Genomic DNA, 15,384 nt, shown 5'->3' on the forward strand with positions numbered 1-15,384 from the left:
GATACCACTATAGGCTCATACTTGACTCTTTCAGTGATTGCATTGCATATGGCTGGTCGGGCAACAAGGCTGAAAATAGATTGCATTATCAAGATGTAATTTAATTTAAATGTGTTGTCCCTCTGTGACCGAGAGCTGCATCTTTTGAGGACAACGTCTCAATTAAAGAAAACCATTTACCATTATACCACAGTCAGAGTAGATTATGTAATGGAAGGAAGTGGAATAAGAATCATTCGTTCCACCTAAATTGCCTGATTTGCAATGAATTAATATTATCTTCCCTGACATTATGTAAGATGTTCCTCGGCCATTTGAATAATTTCAAGTCAGTTGTGTTGTGTGGCTCTTCCTAACTGATATATACTGTTATACATTCTAGCATGATGCAACACCAGTCCGTGGATTGGTTAATCAAGGGTCAGTGGCGATCTTGAGAGATGCGGCATGTTGTGTGAATGACTTAGTTTGGGAACATGTCTCTGTGAGGGCAGTCATTGACCCACTGCCATGGAGGGCATTCCTCAGGTCAGACGTTGGTGTCTCTGAGGCTGAGGATGTGAGGAGACATTCAATGACGCAAAAAATATAAACTAACAGGATTCATTGTTTTGTTTTCCGTTGATATGTTATGTTATACATTCACTTTAGTTCTTGATGACATCTAGTGGTTGATCTGCAACATTGAACTACAGGAAATTATCTTTGAACCTTTTGGATCAGGATGTAGTCAAGAGAGTGAAGATGAGTGATCTCAGTATAAAAGTCTATCCAGGGAATATGTCAATATGTGTTTGAGAATAGAGATGGGGAAACATCTTGCCTGGGCATTCCAAGTCCTCCGGCCTGTTTGGCTGTAACTCTTTGTGGAGAAAACCTTATCTTCTGGAAATCATATGGAAGCAATTTTCAAAGATGGTCACCCATATTACTGCAGGGCTTGTACATCAGAAAGCATCATGGGACTTTTTGATGGTGATACTACCCCATATTGAGAGGACTCAAAAGTGTGGTAGCCTAACTCACAAATATACCTAAATATACCATACTTAATTAATACTTTGTTTTTCCACGTCTCGCAGGCCGTTTCCAACCCAACAATAATTTCACGACTGATGAATTTCACAATAATATTTGCTGCCAAAATGGAAATGTCTAAATATGCAGAAGCCATGGGGGATATGAAATGCCAGCAGTGCTCCTGGTACAAGCTTCATGGTACAGACTTTGGACCTATAGGAATGGACCAAATATAAATGTTCTGTTTTGATCTAGAAGCTAATTCTATACAACCTCTCTGAGGTGTCTTTGCAATTATATTATATTATGCATTTGCTATTGATAGTTCCATCCCCAAGAACAAACATATGTGTAGTTTGGAGTGTATAATCAATTACTTTTATCAATTGAAAGTGCTCAATAGCGGTGTGTCTTCTCCTACTTCATCCAGGTTGATAGCTGCGCAACCTTCTAATAAAATACCAAGACCAAGCTAATGGATATCGATGGGTAATAATGTCAAGGCTTTATTTATGGTAGGTTCAAAATGCGCAAAAGCTCCTCAACACGAAGGACAATCCCCCTCTTCGGCTTCGCGATGGTCTTCTTGGGGTAAATTTGTCGGTCATGTAGCAGGTGGTCCTTCTGCTCTAAGACCTGGGCAGAGCCGTTGTAGGGGTTATTTGGCCCTGTTCAGCATTTCCCTTCCAACTTTTAAACACTCCATCCCTAACTCACTCACTCACTCACCTTTTCTACACTGGCTGCTTCTTTGAAGAGGATGAAGCCATAGCCTCTTGGTCGCCCTGTCTCCTTGTCAGTCATAATGGTGCAGTCAGTCACCTCGCCAAATTTAGAGAAGTAATATTTGAGATCCTTATTACGACTGTGCCATGTGAGACGTCCAACAAAAATTTTCCTAAACAAAAAGGGGGGAAAATATGTTTGTTATTATTATTTATTTTTTTTCAACTCAGCCTAGGTAAAAGATGTTCACCGTTCCCACAAAGTGAAATACAACTACCCTGGATCCTCTTCTTCGCTGGCGTTGTTCGTACCGCCCTCCGACGCTCCGTTCTGAGAGTCGCCGTCCGTCGCTTCCACCGCGCCGTGGGCTTCGGGCCCGGCGCACTCCTTGCACTCTTCCACGCTTCGCCTCCGTTCGCCTCCGTTCCCCTCCTAGGTGTGCGCGGCCCCGCCGTTATAGTCCTCCTCCTGCTCCCCTTCGTGGCCGTTCTCTGTCGTCTCCATGAACTGTTTCTCAGTGTCCGACATGGTTGGACTACTCCGATATCTTTGACCTGAAACGACAGTTCTCAGATATTGAAAAAACAAATGCTGTCCATTGCACGCCATTCATGCCATGCCATACATTCAAAGAAAATTGCGATTTTAAGGCAAAACCTTTTGCCTTGCCTATAGTTTAGAACTCCTAACCTAATTGGTCTGGTGACGTCATACTTGGGAAAACAGAACCTAAGGTGCAAGTGAAGGCACGCGCCCCGAGGACGCGCCCACTGGTTGGCCAAGGTGCGCACCACCGCGGGGGACAACCCACAGTTCTCGATGATACTTTAACATTTTATTTTTAATCTGCGCCATGAATTTCACTAACTAGCCTACTTCTCCTTTGATTTTTGCTGACGAATAGGATATTTAAAGCTGAGTTGCTCACAACACGTATGTGTAACATCATGACTTTATAAAGAATACCGGATAATAAACCAGTTATAATACCCCAGACAAACTCGCAATATAGAACGTTAGACAGCTAAAAGCATATTTCAGAAAAGAATAACTATGATTATTAACATTTTATAATGTAACTCGTTATCACAAACGAAACCAAGCAGGGATCGGAAGATCTTTTTTCCTCGTTACTTTAAATACAAAACAAATAGTACAATCATGAAAACAAGCGTCAGGGCTGCTTCAAAATACTTACTGGTCGCACAAACGGAGAGCTCTATTTAAAGATGGATATCCTGTTTGACTTGGACCCCACCTCAAGGGACGTTCTAAAGAAGGTTTAGGAGAGACTCCATGAAGATTGAAGAATGTGATTTAGGGACTACTGCAGCCCCAAGATATCCCTGTGTTCCTGTTTAGACATTGTTCACGCCCTTTTTCTGCCGTTATTATCTCCATCACAGTATTGTTTAATCGCCATTCGTGATATTTTTGTTTGTGTTCATGTTAGTCATGTACAAATGTATAAGATACTTATGTATTGTTAATTGACTCAGTTTAAATTACATATAGATGTATTAAACTGTTAGACAAGCTGTTTAGCTTTTTTTTTTAGGGTCAATGGGGTTGAAACTGTTCATCATAAATAATTCTAGATCTTAAGATTCTTAGTTGGCCAAAATTATAAAAAGTCTTTCTGAATTACAAAACAACGACTGTTAAAACGATTAACCATAATAAAACCATCTGAGTAGATAATAGAAGAGAATAGAAGGAAGTGGAAAAAGTATCATTCATTTCATCCTTTTATGTCTGATTGCAATGAATTAATATCTTCCCTAGCATAATGAAGAATCTTCTTCTGCTCTTTGAATAACCATTTCAAGTTATTTTCTGTTTTTGGTTCTTCCTAACTAAAGATGTGTCCGATCCCTGATGCTGACAATGCATTCTTACATGATGCAGATGGATGTTAAAACAGCATCAAATCACCAACATTAGAATAAGTAGAGAACATTTGAATGGCAGTTGTACCCTATTATACATTTTCTGTTAATCAAAATGAAACAAAATGCACTGAAGACAACTTTAATCACTACATAAATTTACTTAAAATACATTCTTCTCTTCTTTATTCGGCTTCTTACACAATGGCAGCATCCTCTATCTTGGGCTGGTTTGGATTATTTCTCATCAGCCAGTGGGACAGCCATATCTATCGAAGACATGGTGACAGAAATAAAGGACCAAAGGCATGAGTGGGGTATCATCCAGCACTGCGGCACTCAAACACAAACAAACTCCGCTTGAGGAGGGAAGAGGTGTACCAAATAATCAGAGCAAAGTAAACTTACACAAGGGTCGAGGGGCTTCTGTTTGCAGAGCTCAGTCAGTCCAATGATCAGAGTGGGGTTCACGTGTTTGGACAAGTAGTCTCCTGCGGCCTCGGCCACGGGCACCGGCTCACACACCGCTGGAGGGGAGCCAGGCAGAGGGGAGGGTCGTGGGCGTGGTTACACAGATTGGTTAATCAAGGTTCCTTCCAGTGGGGATCTTGAAAGATGAAACATGTTGTGTGAACGACTTACAGTCTGGGAACATGAACTTGATTTCTTTCTGAGCGGCAGTCATCGACTCACTGCCATGGAGGGCATTCCTCAGGTCAGACGTGCCGTACTTGGCTCTCAGGCTGTAGAGGATGTGAGGAGACATTTAGTGACGCAAAATATTAACTTACAGGATTCATTGTTCTTTACATTTGGTTGAACTATTGGTTGACATGCAACCTTGAACTACAGGAAATGACCTCAGGCTCCACTGGATCCCGTCGGGGGATTTTAGTTTTGGGGGGTCCTTTGGAAAGAACTGTTCCAAGTGGAGAAGTACAAGTATCTTGGGATCTCGTTCACAAGTGAAGAGAGACAGAAGCAACAGATGAGCCTCCATCTTTGGGCAGGGTTTGCAGGGGGACCCTGCTGAGATTACATTCACCAGTCGGTCTACAATCTGGGGGCTACCCAGGACAAGCTGGAGGGATAGGTCTCTCAGCTGGCCAGGAAACACAGCGGGATCCCCCAGGCTTACCCTACTCTAATGCTAGAAGATGGATGGGTGATTGGAAGATATTTGACGGTTCCACCAGGGCTGGAGGAAGCAGGAGAACACAGTTCATTGGTAATGAACCGCAAGGCAAAGCCACTTCAGAGAGGGCGGAACAAACAGAAAGAAACTAATACGTTCGAGACTTAAGCGGTATGAAATATGCAGAATGGGCATTTACATGGAAAACCAAGATCATTACATTTGATAGATTTATACAGGTCAATGTTAATTATATGGACTAGTCCTTCAGTGTCAGCCATCTTAAACAATGGGGGCCATATTGTGTTTTGAAGTGACTATATTTTTAATTAGTTATACGTGACCCAAAGGCAACACGGTGCTTGTATAAGCACGATTGCAAAACAAAAATGTATGATTCAGTTGAACCCACTGGTTGCTCTCATGAAATCAGGTGCATTAGTCTCACTCAGTTCTGAGGTTTAAGCAGTTTCTTAATCATATTTTATAATTATTTGTTTTTCAATATAGGCTATAGTGTGGACTATATAATGCACATTCCATGAATTATTGGGACTAAATTTGATAGTGTCTTAAAACAGGATTATGGGTCATATCAGAATTATATTACGCATAAATATACATTGGATTTCTTTCGTCTGTCAACTTGAAGTATTTCATTAAAATCGAAGCATAATTGGAGCATCTTCAATCTGGAGTTTGACAGTCTGACCCTTCGGGTTCTGACGCTCTGGCTCTTTGGGCTGGTCCAATCAGGGCTTTCCAATGGGCGATAGCGTTCTCGCGGGCCAGCGCCAGGGCGATGATTGGTCCAGAGCTCATGAACACCGTCAAGCTGGGGAAAGACAGTTTCCCGTAGTGCTCCGCGTAGAAATCGCTGCACTGCTCGGGGCTCAGCTGCAGCTTCCGCCTCTGGTTAAAATGTCGAATATACATGGCCAAATGGCAATGAACACAATCATATGGATACGAAAATTAAAAGTATATACATCTAAAACATTTCTTGCACTAGTCGCGCTTAAATAGCAGATCCTGTAGCTACGGTCACCCACCTGTAGAATCGTGAAGCCAGATCCAAGGATAACGTCCTCGATCTCCTCCGCCAGGTGAACCACGTCTGGTTTTATGAGCGCAAGGGTTCTCTCGACATGCATGGAGGTGTCGGTCATCATCGTTTAAGTTTACTGCATTTGACTGCTAAAGCTGGTTTATCGCAGAGGACGTAAGCGCTATGCGTCAACTCGCTTACGTTATCCAACGGTTCTGGAGTACAACACTAACTGTTGCTAGGTAACCAAGCCAGGCCGAGAGGCGGGTCCTACTTGGGCATCAAGTCGTCCCCTCCAGACTAATCATGGCCAGTTTTAACTGCTTTTAACAATTCAGTAGACCCTTGCAATCTACTGAAATTTAGTTAAGATTTTCACTTTATAAAGTAAAATGTAATCATTGTTAAATTTGCCATAGTAACCTTCTAGGCTTACATAAGTCTACGTAGGACGATGAAAAAGTCAAACCTCTTAAGGTGGTCGGAAGTTGAGTCTTTTAAACAAACTGAAATGTATCATATTGTAGGTCAACAAGAAACCTTTCCCCAAAACCAACTATCTATGCGTTTGTTGACTTCCCTGGTGCGTTTATCCTGTAGCCGCGCGTCTCACTCATAAATGCACTGGAACCATGTACCACGCAAACGAAGTTCCTAACTGAAAAATAAAGATCTTTTAATTGAATAATAGTTTTAAGACAGGCTTCAATTAAATACAATAGTCAACCATTAATATACATCCACGTTAGCAAACCTACGCTGATAAGTACATCGGCCGAAGGGAATGTACAGCTGACAAAAAGGCAGCAACACCACGGCACAAATTCTTTTCAAAGTCTGTCTTTTATTTAACCAATCATCTCTGGAACGCATTATCGGGTTCCAATGGTGACCTGCCACACTCTGATCAGGCTGTCAGTGTAGCCGGCAAACAGGGTCTGAGGAAGCAAGCATTGAGCCATGTTAGAAATGTATATATAAATGAGCTGATGGTGACAATAGTTAGCAGTTTCCCCTCATATTTGCAGGGATATCTTCAGTAGACATCAGAGGTTAATGTGAAATATTATAATCACTGGGGAAGAGGAATCCATGTGATCAGCAGCCAAATGCACGTTACCTGTCCATCAGCAGACCAGGCCAGGGAGGTACACTGGGGCGGCTCCGCCTTGCTGTTGGTGCTGATCACTTCCTGTCTCAGCTCATCGACGATGATCTTACCCTCAAGATCCTAGAAACACAACATTCAAGTACATTAGTAACTGGGCGAGGGAAACTGCTCACAACTTCAAAGACAAATGAAGGTTTGAGCTCGGAAACAGCCTCTTTATCATCACAGTAAATACAGTAGGCAAAGATGAATTTCATCATTGCTCTTTGGGGTTTTACCCCACACATTCGACACTAGAGGTGCACATACCCAGATCTTGATGCTAGGGCCAGTAGCAGCGCATAGCCAGTATCGGTTGGGGCTGAAGCAGAGGGCATTGATGTTGTCACCGCTGTCCAGGGTGTACAAGTGTTTGCCCTCGTTCAGGTCCCACAGCATCGCCTGCCCGTCCTGAGGGGCAAGAACGCGTGTGGACAGTCAGACAAGGCCACAGCGCAACAATAAGTACAGTTCCAGGACCGCTTAAGGAGATCAGGACTTCTGTTAAGGGTGCAGGTAGAGTTCAGAAACAGCCTCTTTATCATCATTGAAAACAGATAGCATTGAAATATTTTCCATCACAACTCTAACCTGCACCCTTGACACCAAGTACATGAGATGGGAGTCCCACATCCTGGTAGCAGTGTGGCTTAATGCTTAACCGTACCTTTCCACCGGAGGCGCACAGGGAGCCATCGGGGGAAACGGTAACTGTGTTCAGGTAGCCGGTGTGACCAATGTGGTTGGTCTTCAGCTTGCAGTTAGCCAGGTTCCACACCTAGCAACCAGAGCAGAATGTTAGCACCCACTAACCTACGACCTGCCACATTTCAAAATCAATTACTCGCGTGTGAACTGCCCTCATACTTGTTAAGTCATCACATACTTCAGGTAATACATGCAAAGTTTGGTCATCATCGGGCAAAGATCAGACATACGCCTGTTTGATAATGGATGTTCTGAACAAAAAGCTTACCATACCTTAACCATCTTATCCCAGCCGCAGGACACGATGATGGGGTTGCTGCTGTTGGGGGAGAAACGCACGCAGGACACCCACTCAGAGTGGCTCTCGTCCTAAAACAGGGAGACGGGAACATAGGTCAGACAAGAGTAACACACAAGGGTTTAGCGTCAAACGATCCACCTTGATCACTACCTAGTCAGAATGAAGTAGTTCAAACCCGACCTGCGAGTTCCGGTATGCCAGAGCTGGACAACAAGCTGCCAATGTACCTGGATGGTGTACTTGCAGACACCCAGGGTGTTCCACAGCTTGACGGTCTTGTCGCGAGAACCAGACACAATCTGTCGGTTATCAGCGGAGAAGGCAACACTCAGAACATCCTTGGTGTGGCCGACAAAGCGACGGGCGGTGAGTCCGCTGAGGAGAAAGAAACATGCGTGTCAAGACGATACTTCTAATGTCCATGGAGCTGCTGGGCCTGGAAGCAATCATATGGATACGAAAATTAAAAGTATATACATCTAAAACATTTCTTGCACTAGTCGCGCTTAAATAGCAGATCCTGTAGCTACGGTCACCCACCTGTAGAATAGTGAAGCCAGATCCAAGGATAACGTCCTCGATCTCCTCCGCCAGGTGAACCACGTCTGGTTTTATGAGCGCAAGGGTTCTCTCGACATGCATGGAGGTGTCGGTCATCATCGTTTAAGTTTACTGCATTTGACTGCTAAAGCTGGTTTATCGCAGAGGACGTAAGCGCTATGCGTCAACTCGCTTACGTTATCCAACGGTTCTGGAGTACAACACTAACTGTTGCTAGGTAACCAAGCCAGGTCGAGGCGGGTCCTACTTGGGCATCAAGTCGTCCCCTCCAGACTAATCATGACCAGTTTTAACTGCTTTTAACAATTCAGTAGACCCTTGTAATCTACTGAAATTTAGTTAAGATATTCACTTTATAAAGTAAAATGTAATCATTGTTAAATTTGCCATAGTAACCTTCTAGGCTTACATAAGTCTACGTAGGACGATGAAAAAGTCAAACCTCTTAAGGTGATCGGAAGTTGAGTATTTTAAACAAACTGAAATGTATCATATTGTAGGTCAACAAGAAACCTTTCCCCAAAACCAACTATGCGTTTGTTGACTTCCCTGGTGCGTATATCCTGTAGCCGCGCGTCTCACTCATAAATGCACTGTAACCACGTACCACGCAAACGAAGTTCCTAACTGAAAAATAAAGATCTTTTAATTGAATAATAGTTTTAAGACAGGCTTCAATTAAATACAATAGTCAACCATTAATATACATCCACGTTAGCAAACCTACGCTGATAAGTACATCGGCCGAAGGGAATGTACAGCTGACAAAAAGGCAGCAACACCACGGCACAAATTCTTTTCAAAGTCTGTCTTTTATTTAACCAATCATCTCTGGAACGCATTATCGGGTTCCAATGGTGACCTGCCACACTCTGATCAGGCTGTCAGTGTAGCCGGCAAACAGGGTCTGAGGAAGCAAGCATTGAGCCATGTTAGAAATGTATATATAAATGAGCTGATGGTGACAATAGTTAGCAGTTTCCCCTCATATTTGCAGGGATATCTTCAGTAGACATCAGAGGTTAATGTGAAATATTATAATCACTGGGGAAGAGGAATCCATGTGATCAGCAGCCAAATGCACGTTACCTGTCCATCAGCAGACCAGGCCAGGGAGGTACACTGGGGGGGCTCCGCCTTGCTGTTGGTGCTGATCACTTCCTGTCTCAGCTCATCGACGATGATCTTACCCTCAAGATCCTAGAAACACAACATTCAAGTACATTAGTAACTGGGCGAGGGAAACTGCTCACAACTTCAAAGACAAATGAAGGTTTGAGCTCGGAAACAGCCTCTTTATCATCACAGTAAATACAGTAGGCAAAGATGAATTTCATCATTGCTCTTTGGGGTTTTACCCCACACATTCGACACTAGAGGTGCACGTACCCAGATCTTGATGCTAGGGCCAGTAGCAGCGCATAGCCAGTATCGGTTGGGGCTGAAGCAGAGGGCGTTGATGTTGTCACCGCTGTCCAGGGTGTACAAGTGTTTGCCCTCGTTCAGGTCCCACAGCATCGCCTGCCCGTCCTGAGGGGCAAGAACGCGTGTGGACAGTCAGACAAGGCCACAGCGCAACAATAAGTACAGTTCCAGGACCGCTTAAGGAGATCAGGACTTCTGTTAAGGGTGCAGGTAGAGTTCAGAAACAGCCTCTTTATCATCATTGAAAACAGATAGCATTGAAATATTTTCCATCACAACTCTAACCTGCACCCTTGACACCAAGTACATGAGATGGGAGTCCCACATCCTGGTAGCAGTGTGGCTTAATGCTTAACCGTACCTTTCCACCGGAGGCGCACAGGGAGCCATCGGGGGAAACGGTAACTGTGTTCAGGTAGCCGGTGTGACCAATGTGGTTGGTCTTCAGCTTGCAGTTAGCCAGGTTCCACACCTAGCAACCAGAGCAGAATGTTAGCACCCACTAACCTACGACCTGCCACATTTCAAAATCAATTACTCGCGTGTGAACTGCCCTCATACTTGTTAAGTCATCACATACTTCAGGTAATACATGCAAAGTTTGGTCATCATCGGGCAAAGATCAGACATACGCCTGTTTGATAATGGATGTTCTGAACAAAAAGCTTACCATACCTTAACCATCTTATCCCAGCCGCAGGACACGATGATGGGGTTGCTGCTGTTGGGGGAGAAACGCACGCAGGACACCCACTCAGAGTGGCTCTCGTCCTAAAACAGGGAGACGGGAACATAGGTCAGACAAGAAGAGTAACACACAAGGGTTTAGCGTCAAACGATCCACCTTGATCACTACCTAGTCAGAATGAAGTAGTTCAAACCCGACCTGCGAGTTCCGGTATGCCAGAGCTGGACAACAAGCTGCCAATGTACCTGGATGGTGTACTTGCAGACACCCAGGGTGTTCCACAGCTTGACGGTCTTGTCGCGAGAACCAGACACAATCTGTCGGTTATCAGCGGAGAAGGCAACGCTCAGAACATCCTTGGTGTGGCCGACAAAGCGACGGGTGGTGAGTCCGCTGAGGAGAAAGAAACATGCGTGTGAAGACGATACTTCTAATGTCCATGGAGCTGCTGGGCCTGGAAGCAATCAAGGTGACTAATGCAATGAAAAAATACAGTTCCAGGACTGATTAAGGAAATAAGGCCAGATGTTTTGCTAAGGGTGCAGGTTGAGTTCAGAAACAGCCTCTTTATCATCATTGAAAACAGATAGCATTGAAATATTTTCCATCACAACTCTAACCTGCACACTTGACACAATGGAGGAACTTAAATAGGCAAGCATTTGACTTTCAAGCTGGCGGTTGACATTTCTCATCTGTATCAAATGACGGTTATGTGCTATTCAAATGAAGGGCAGGTTTGTACGCGGAAGGAAATGCAAAATACTGTAAGACATACGTGGTGAGGTCCCACAGTCTCAGGGTGCCGTCCCAGGATCCAGACAGCGCAAACTGCCCATCGGAGGAGATGACAACATCACTCACGAAGTGAGAGTGGCCCTGGAGAGCACGCTGGGGGGTTCCGTAGCTGGTCTCATCACGGGTCAACTTCCACATGATGACAGATTTGTCTGAAAAACAGCAACCATACAACAAGGACTTGGTACACATTCAAGACGTCACATCCATCCGACGAATATAACAGGCTGATCAATCGACCGAATTGCACTAGTATTACAAAACTGGCGGCAACTACCACCAATGGACATGACAGGTTCATATATCTCCCATTACAGCAGCTGATTCTTGCAGGGCATTTCGGCACACGTGTCACGTTTATTAGGGTGCTGGGGTAGAGCCGAGACATGCTAACCCCAGCCTTGTTGGACCTGCCGGTAGGCCTCTACCCCTCTGAGAGGGTCCACAAACAGACTACGGGTCGGTTTTTACAAATGCACGGAGGACACACAATTCTGGCGTTTCACGGGTGAAGACAGAATCGGCTCTGTAAATGCAACGCAGAGTCCCCCGGTTAGGGCGAGCACGCTAACGTTAGCATTTGGGGCTAGGCTCCGGTGGAAATGCTCACCTCGGGACGCAGACAGAATCATGTCGGGAAACTGTGGAGTAGTCGCGATTTGGGTGACCCAACCGGTGTGGCCCTTAAGGGTACCCCTCACTGTCATCTGCTCGGTCATCTTGGCGACGTTTGGTGGTGCCTTTTGCTAAGATGGATTTAGATTCTTTCGAGGTCCAGGTCTCCCTAGGTCCTCATCGCATTAGGGCACAGAGAAAAAGGAAGTACGTAGCCGGATGCAAAACCTTTGAGGGGTCGAGATGAGCCGCAAAGGACGCTGGGAGTTAGGAAGCTAATGCTAACCGCTAGTGAGGAAGAAGAAGAATAACTACCCGAAATGAAAGTTTTACTAATAAAAAGCAATAAAAAAATAACCAGCACTTTTCCATACACTTATCTTATTTGTTGTGATAGTTGTATATTGTATGCAAAAGTAAGTTTACAAGCTTATAGAGCTATCAGAGCACAGTCAACGATTATATTCGATAGTGGGACCTATTCATATCATTTATAAATATATATATATATACATATACATATACATATACGTATATATATATATATATATATATATATATATATATATAATAAATACGTATAAATATAAATTAATACATAAATAATATATTTATTTATTATTTTTATCTATATACATTTATGAAAAATATCTATGCATAAATATACATATATATATATATATATGTGAAATCATCGAACAACTAATTTACCACCCTTTTTATACCCCTATTTCAACGGGCTCATGGTCGAAGTATTAAATTATAGAAACATGTTTTGTTATTTAACTCAATTCTTTATTCCATACACAAACTGTTTTAGACAAGGGATTATTAATTTCAGTCTACATGTTGAGTCGACCAGAATGTTCGTTAAGCAAAGTTGATTAATTACAAAAATAGCTCAATACTTTTACATCCATTCAGAAACAAATAAACATAGTCAAAAATAATACTGAAATTGTTTATAATAAAGTCTTATCAGATGCTGCTATGCATATAGGCCCACTGAAGGTACTCTGATAGAATCTGTTAAAGAAATAAACACATAACGATGTAGGTGACAGATAGCTATCAGAATCCCATCAAACAGGCATGTACAACTGTCATTAAGAAGTTACTGAATTGTTGACTCCATTTCCACTCCTAATTCTAATTCAGCATGCCATGACTTTAAGTTGCATGTAATTGGCTTATCCAGAATATGGTATGCTACACATTCAAAGTTGGTGATGAATCGGCAATTCAAACAAATCAGAAAATATCTGATAACTCTTTAAAACACAGTAAGATCAATTGCTTTGGTTAACCTATATGGACTTTTTAATAATGGTAGTTCCGTCACTTTTGATTCACAAGTCTTGATTAGACTTACCAAGCATGCTGAAGGTCATTTTGATGATCATATCTGGGATGTTTGCTGTTTCGCAATGAAGCCATTTTACAATTGACCTTGCTTTTAGCTTGTAGCTATAGCAATTACCCTGCCACACAAAAACATTATTTGAAGAATTATGCAATAAAAAATAGAATTGGCCAATAGATATCAAAATCTATGTGTATTGCTGGTGAAATCGATCTACAATTCATTACTCGTATTTAAAATAAAAACAAACATGAGTAATTAACTCTAACCAATCATTATAAACATAAATAACCATTAATAAGACGCTGTGGTTGCTTCACTGTAGTCAACTATGTCCAGGTAATAAACAAATTCTGTAAATGTTCTGATCAAATTATATATCTTTCCTATCAATAGTTGAGCACTGACCTCAATCCCGAAACGGAAGTTAATCTAGTAAACACATACTAGTTTATACCTTCAAACAACGTCTACGAATGAATTCAAACGTAATCATCTTTAAGTATCAACAAAAAGGACAGGGGGAAAAAAGCAATTTCAAACATTCGTCTTGTTTGTACAAGAGCCTTGAAAACTCTTGAGTACTAGCCTGCTGCAATCCCCCTTTGTTTTAATTTCCCAGAGAGCATGTATGTGTGTGGGAGTGTGTGTGTTTCACTGTGTGTGAAAGAGTTAAATAGAGACACACTAAGAATGTGTATCAGAGTGTGTAATAATAATATTTATGTCTTTATAAACCGACAACTTTTCTCACAAAAACATGGCAAGCAATTATTTTGGTGATCAAAAGCCATGGCAATATAACACGTTTTAACCTATGATTAAGAGATAGGTCAATGAAAATACATAACACTTGACTGACAAGCATTTGATACAAGACTATTTTGAGCAAAAAAAGGAAGAAGGAGAAGAATTAACCAAACAATGGATCTGCTTAGAGCCAACACACTTCTGCATCGTTCTAATTACTGTATATGGTTCCTTCAGTACTGGCTTGTACTCAAATACAAATTTTGAGCATTCTATACAAAAACATAAATGCACAGGAATGCAACATGTTACTTGAGTCGATAAGAATGAAACTAAACAATACAAAACACCACAAGTCAAATGCAAGAACTGTCAAAAAGTCATAAAGAAGAGAAAAACCTATGGCCAGGTTGAATGTAAAGAATGTCAAAGACTGTTTTATTTTAAATAAAATATAACTAGAATAGCTTAAGGTTTTTGGTTTGCAAAGATAAAGAGACCATGTAATATACGCTGTAAGAATGACATACAGCATCACAGTGGATCTCCACAATCAACTGAATCTGTAAATGCATAAACCAATAGATTAGCAACAACACGTTCAATAAATTCTACTTGGTTTATCCTCTCTGTATGTGCCAGTGACCTCAATGACCCAGAGCAAAGAGCTGTTTTACCGCCACCTGGTAAACGTTATCGTAACAGACATGGGTGCTGGCGCACTCCTCCGATGAATGCGGATATGGCGTGTACTCTGGCACCCCCTCCTGGTGAATGTCTGTCACAGCGGATCTGAGTGTTGCGTGTGCCACAAAAGGCCTTCCATGGTTTTCTCTGCTTCCCAGAGGGCAGTGTAGTCCCATATGCTCTCTTGTCCGTCTACGGCTCCTTCCTGTCCCCCCTAGGAACCCTCTCTCCTGTTCAGGGCTGAGAGAGACGCTTGCGTTTAAGCTTCTGCCTTGCCATCTCCTCCTTTCAGAAAGAAGAGCGAGAACGAGAGAGAGAGAGAGAGCGAGAGAGCAAGAGGGAGAGAGAGAGAGAGAGAGAGAGAGAGCAAGAGGGAGAGAGAGAGAGAGAGAGAGAGAGAGAGAGAGAGAGAGAGAGAGAGAGAGAGAGAGAGAGAGAGAGAGAGAGAGAGAGAGAGAGAGAGAGAGAGAGAGAAGGTGGAGAGTACTGATCCAGACATTCTTCTATAAACCACACTAGG

General features: G+C 42.7%; 2 protein-coding genes across 4 annotated transcripts; both read right to left on the reverse strand.

The window, feature by feature from the left end:
• Nucleotides 1–1,500: 1,500 nt before the first annotated feature.
• nme5 (NME/NM23 family member 5) lies at nucleotides 1,501–9,187 on the reverse strand. 2 transcript variants are annotated; one of them, XM_060063303.1, is made up of 8 exons: nucleotides 8,518–9,187; nucleotides 5,483–5,682; nucleotides 4,278–4,378; nucleotides 4,044–4,162; nucleotides 2,945–3,904; nucleotides 2,024–2,300; nucleotides 1,750–1,918; nucleotides 1,501–1,656 (listed from the first exon to the last, which is right to left on the reverse strand). In XM_060063303.1, the coding sequence occupies exons 1-5, from the start codon at nucleotides 8,635–8,637 to the stop codon at nucleotides 3,833–3,835; spliced, it is 612 nt and encodes a 203-aa protein (XP_059919286.1). In that variant the 5' UTR covers nucleotides 8,638–9,187; the 3' UTR covers nucleotides 1,501–1,656; nucleotides 1,750–1,918; nucleotides 2,024–2,300; nucleotides 2,945–3,832. The 2 variants fall into 2 exon arrangements, with proteins under 2 accessions (XP_059919286.1, XP_059919287.1); XM_060063304.1 differs by lacking the exon at nucleotides 8,518–9,187 and adding an exon at nucleotides 5,823–6,486.
• On the reverse strand, nucleotides 6,643–12,285 carry rack1 (receptor for activated C kinase 1). Of its 2 annotated transcripts, none has more exons than XM_060063301.1 (8): nucleotides 12,060–12,285; nucleotides 11,430–11,601; nucleotides 8,205–8,352; nucleotides 7,950–8,045; nucleotides 7,636–7,746; nucleotides 7,239–7,379; nucleotides 6,939–7,049; nucleotides 6,643–6,756 (listed from the first exon to the last, which is right to left on the reverse strand). In XM_060063301.1, the coding sequence occupies exons 1-8, from the start codon at nucleotides 12,166–12,168 to the stop codon at nucleotides 6,691–6,693; spliced, it is 954 nt and encodes a 317-aa protein (XP_059919284.1). In that variant the 5' UTR covers nucleotides 12,169–12,285; the 3' UTR covers nucleotides 6,643–6,690. The 2 variants fall into 2 exon arrangements, with proteins under 2 accessions (XP_059919284.1, XP_059919283.1); XM_060063300.1 differs by lacking the exons at nucleotides 6,643–6,756; nucleotides 6,939–7,049; nucleotides 7,239–7,379; ... (1 more) ...; nucleotides 7,950–8,045; nucleotides 8,205–8,352 and adding exons at nucleotides 9,332–9,445; nucleotides 9,628–9,738; nucleotides 9,928–10,068; ... (1 more) ...; nucleotides 10,639–10,734; nucleotides 10,897–11,044 and having other exon boundaries at nucleotides 12,060–12,282.
• Nucleotides 12,286–15,384: the final 3,099 nt, after the last annotated feature.

Source organism: Gadus macrocephalus, chromosome 10, assembly GCF_031168955.1.
Source record: "Gadus macrocephalus chromosome 10, ASM3116895v1".
Classification (NCBI taxonomy): domain Eukaryota; kingdom Metazoa; phylum Chordata; class Actinopteri; order Gadiformes; family Gadidae; genus Gadus; species Gadus macrocephalus.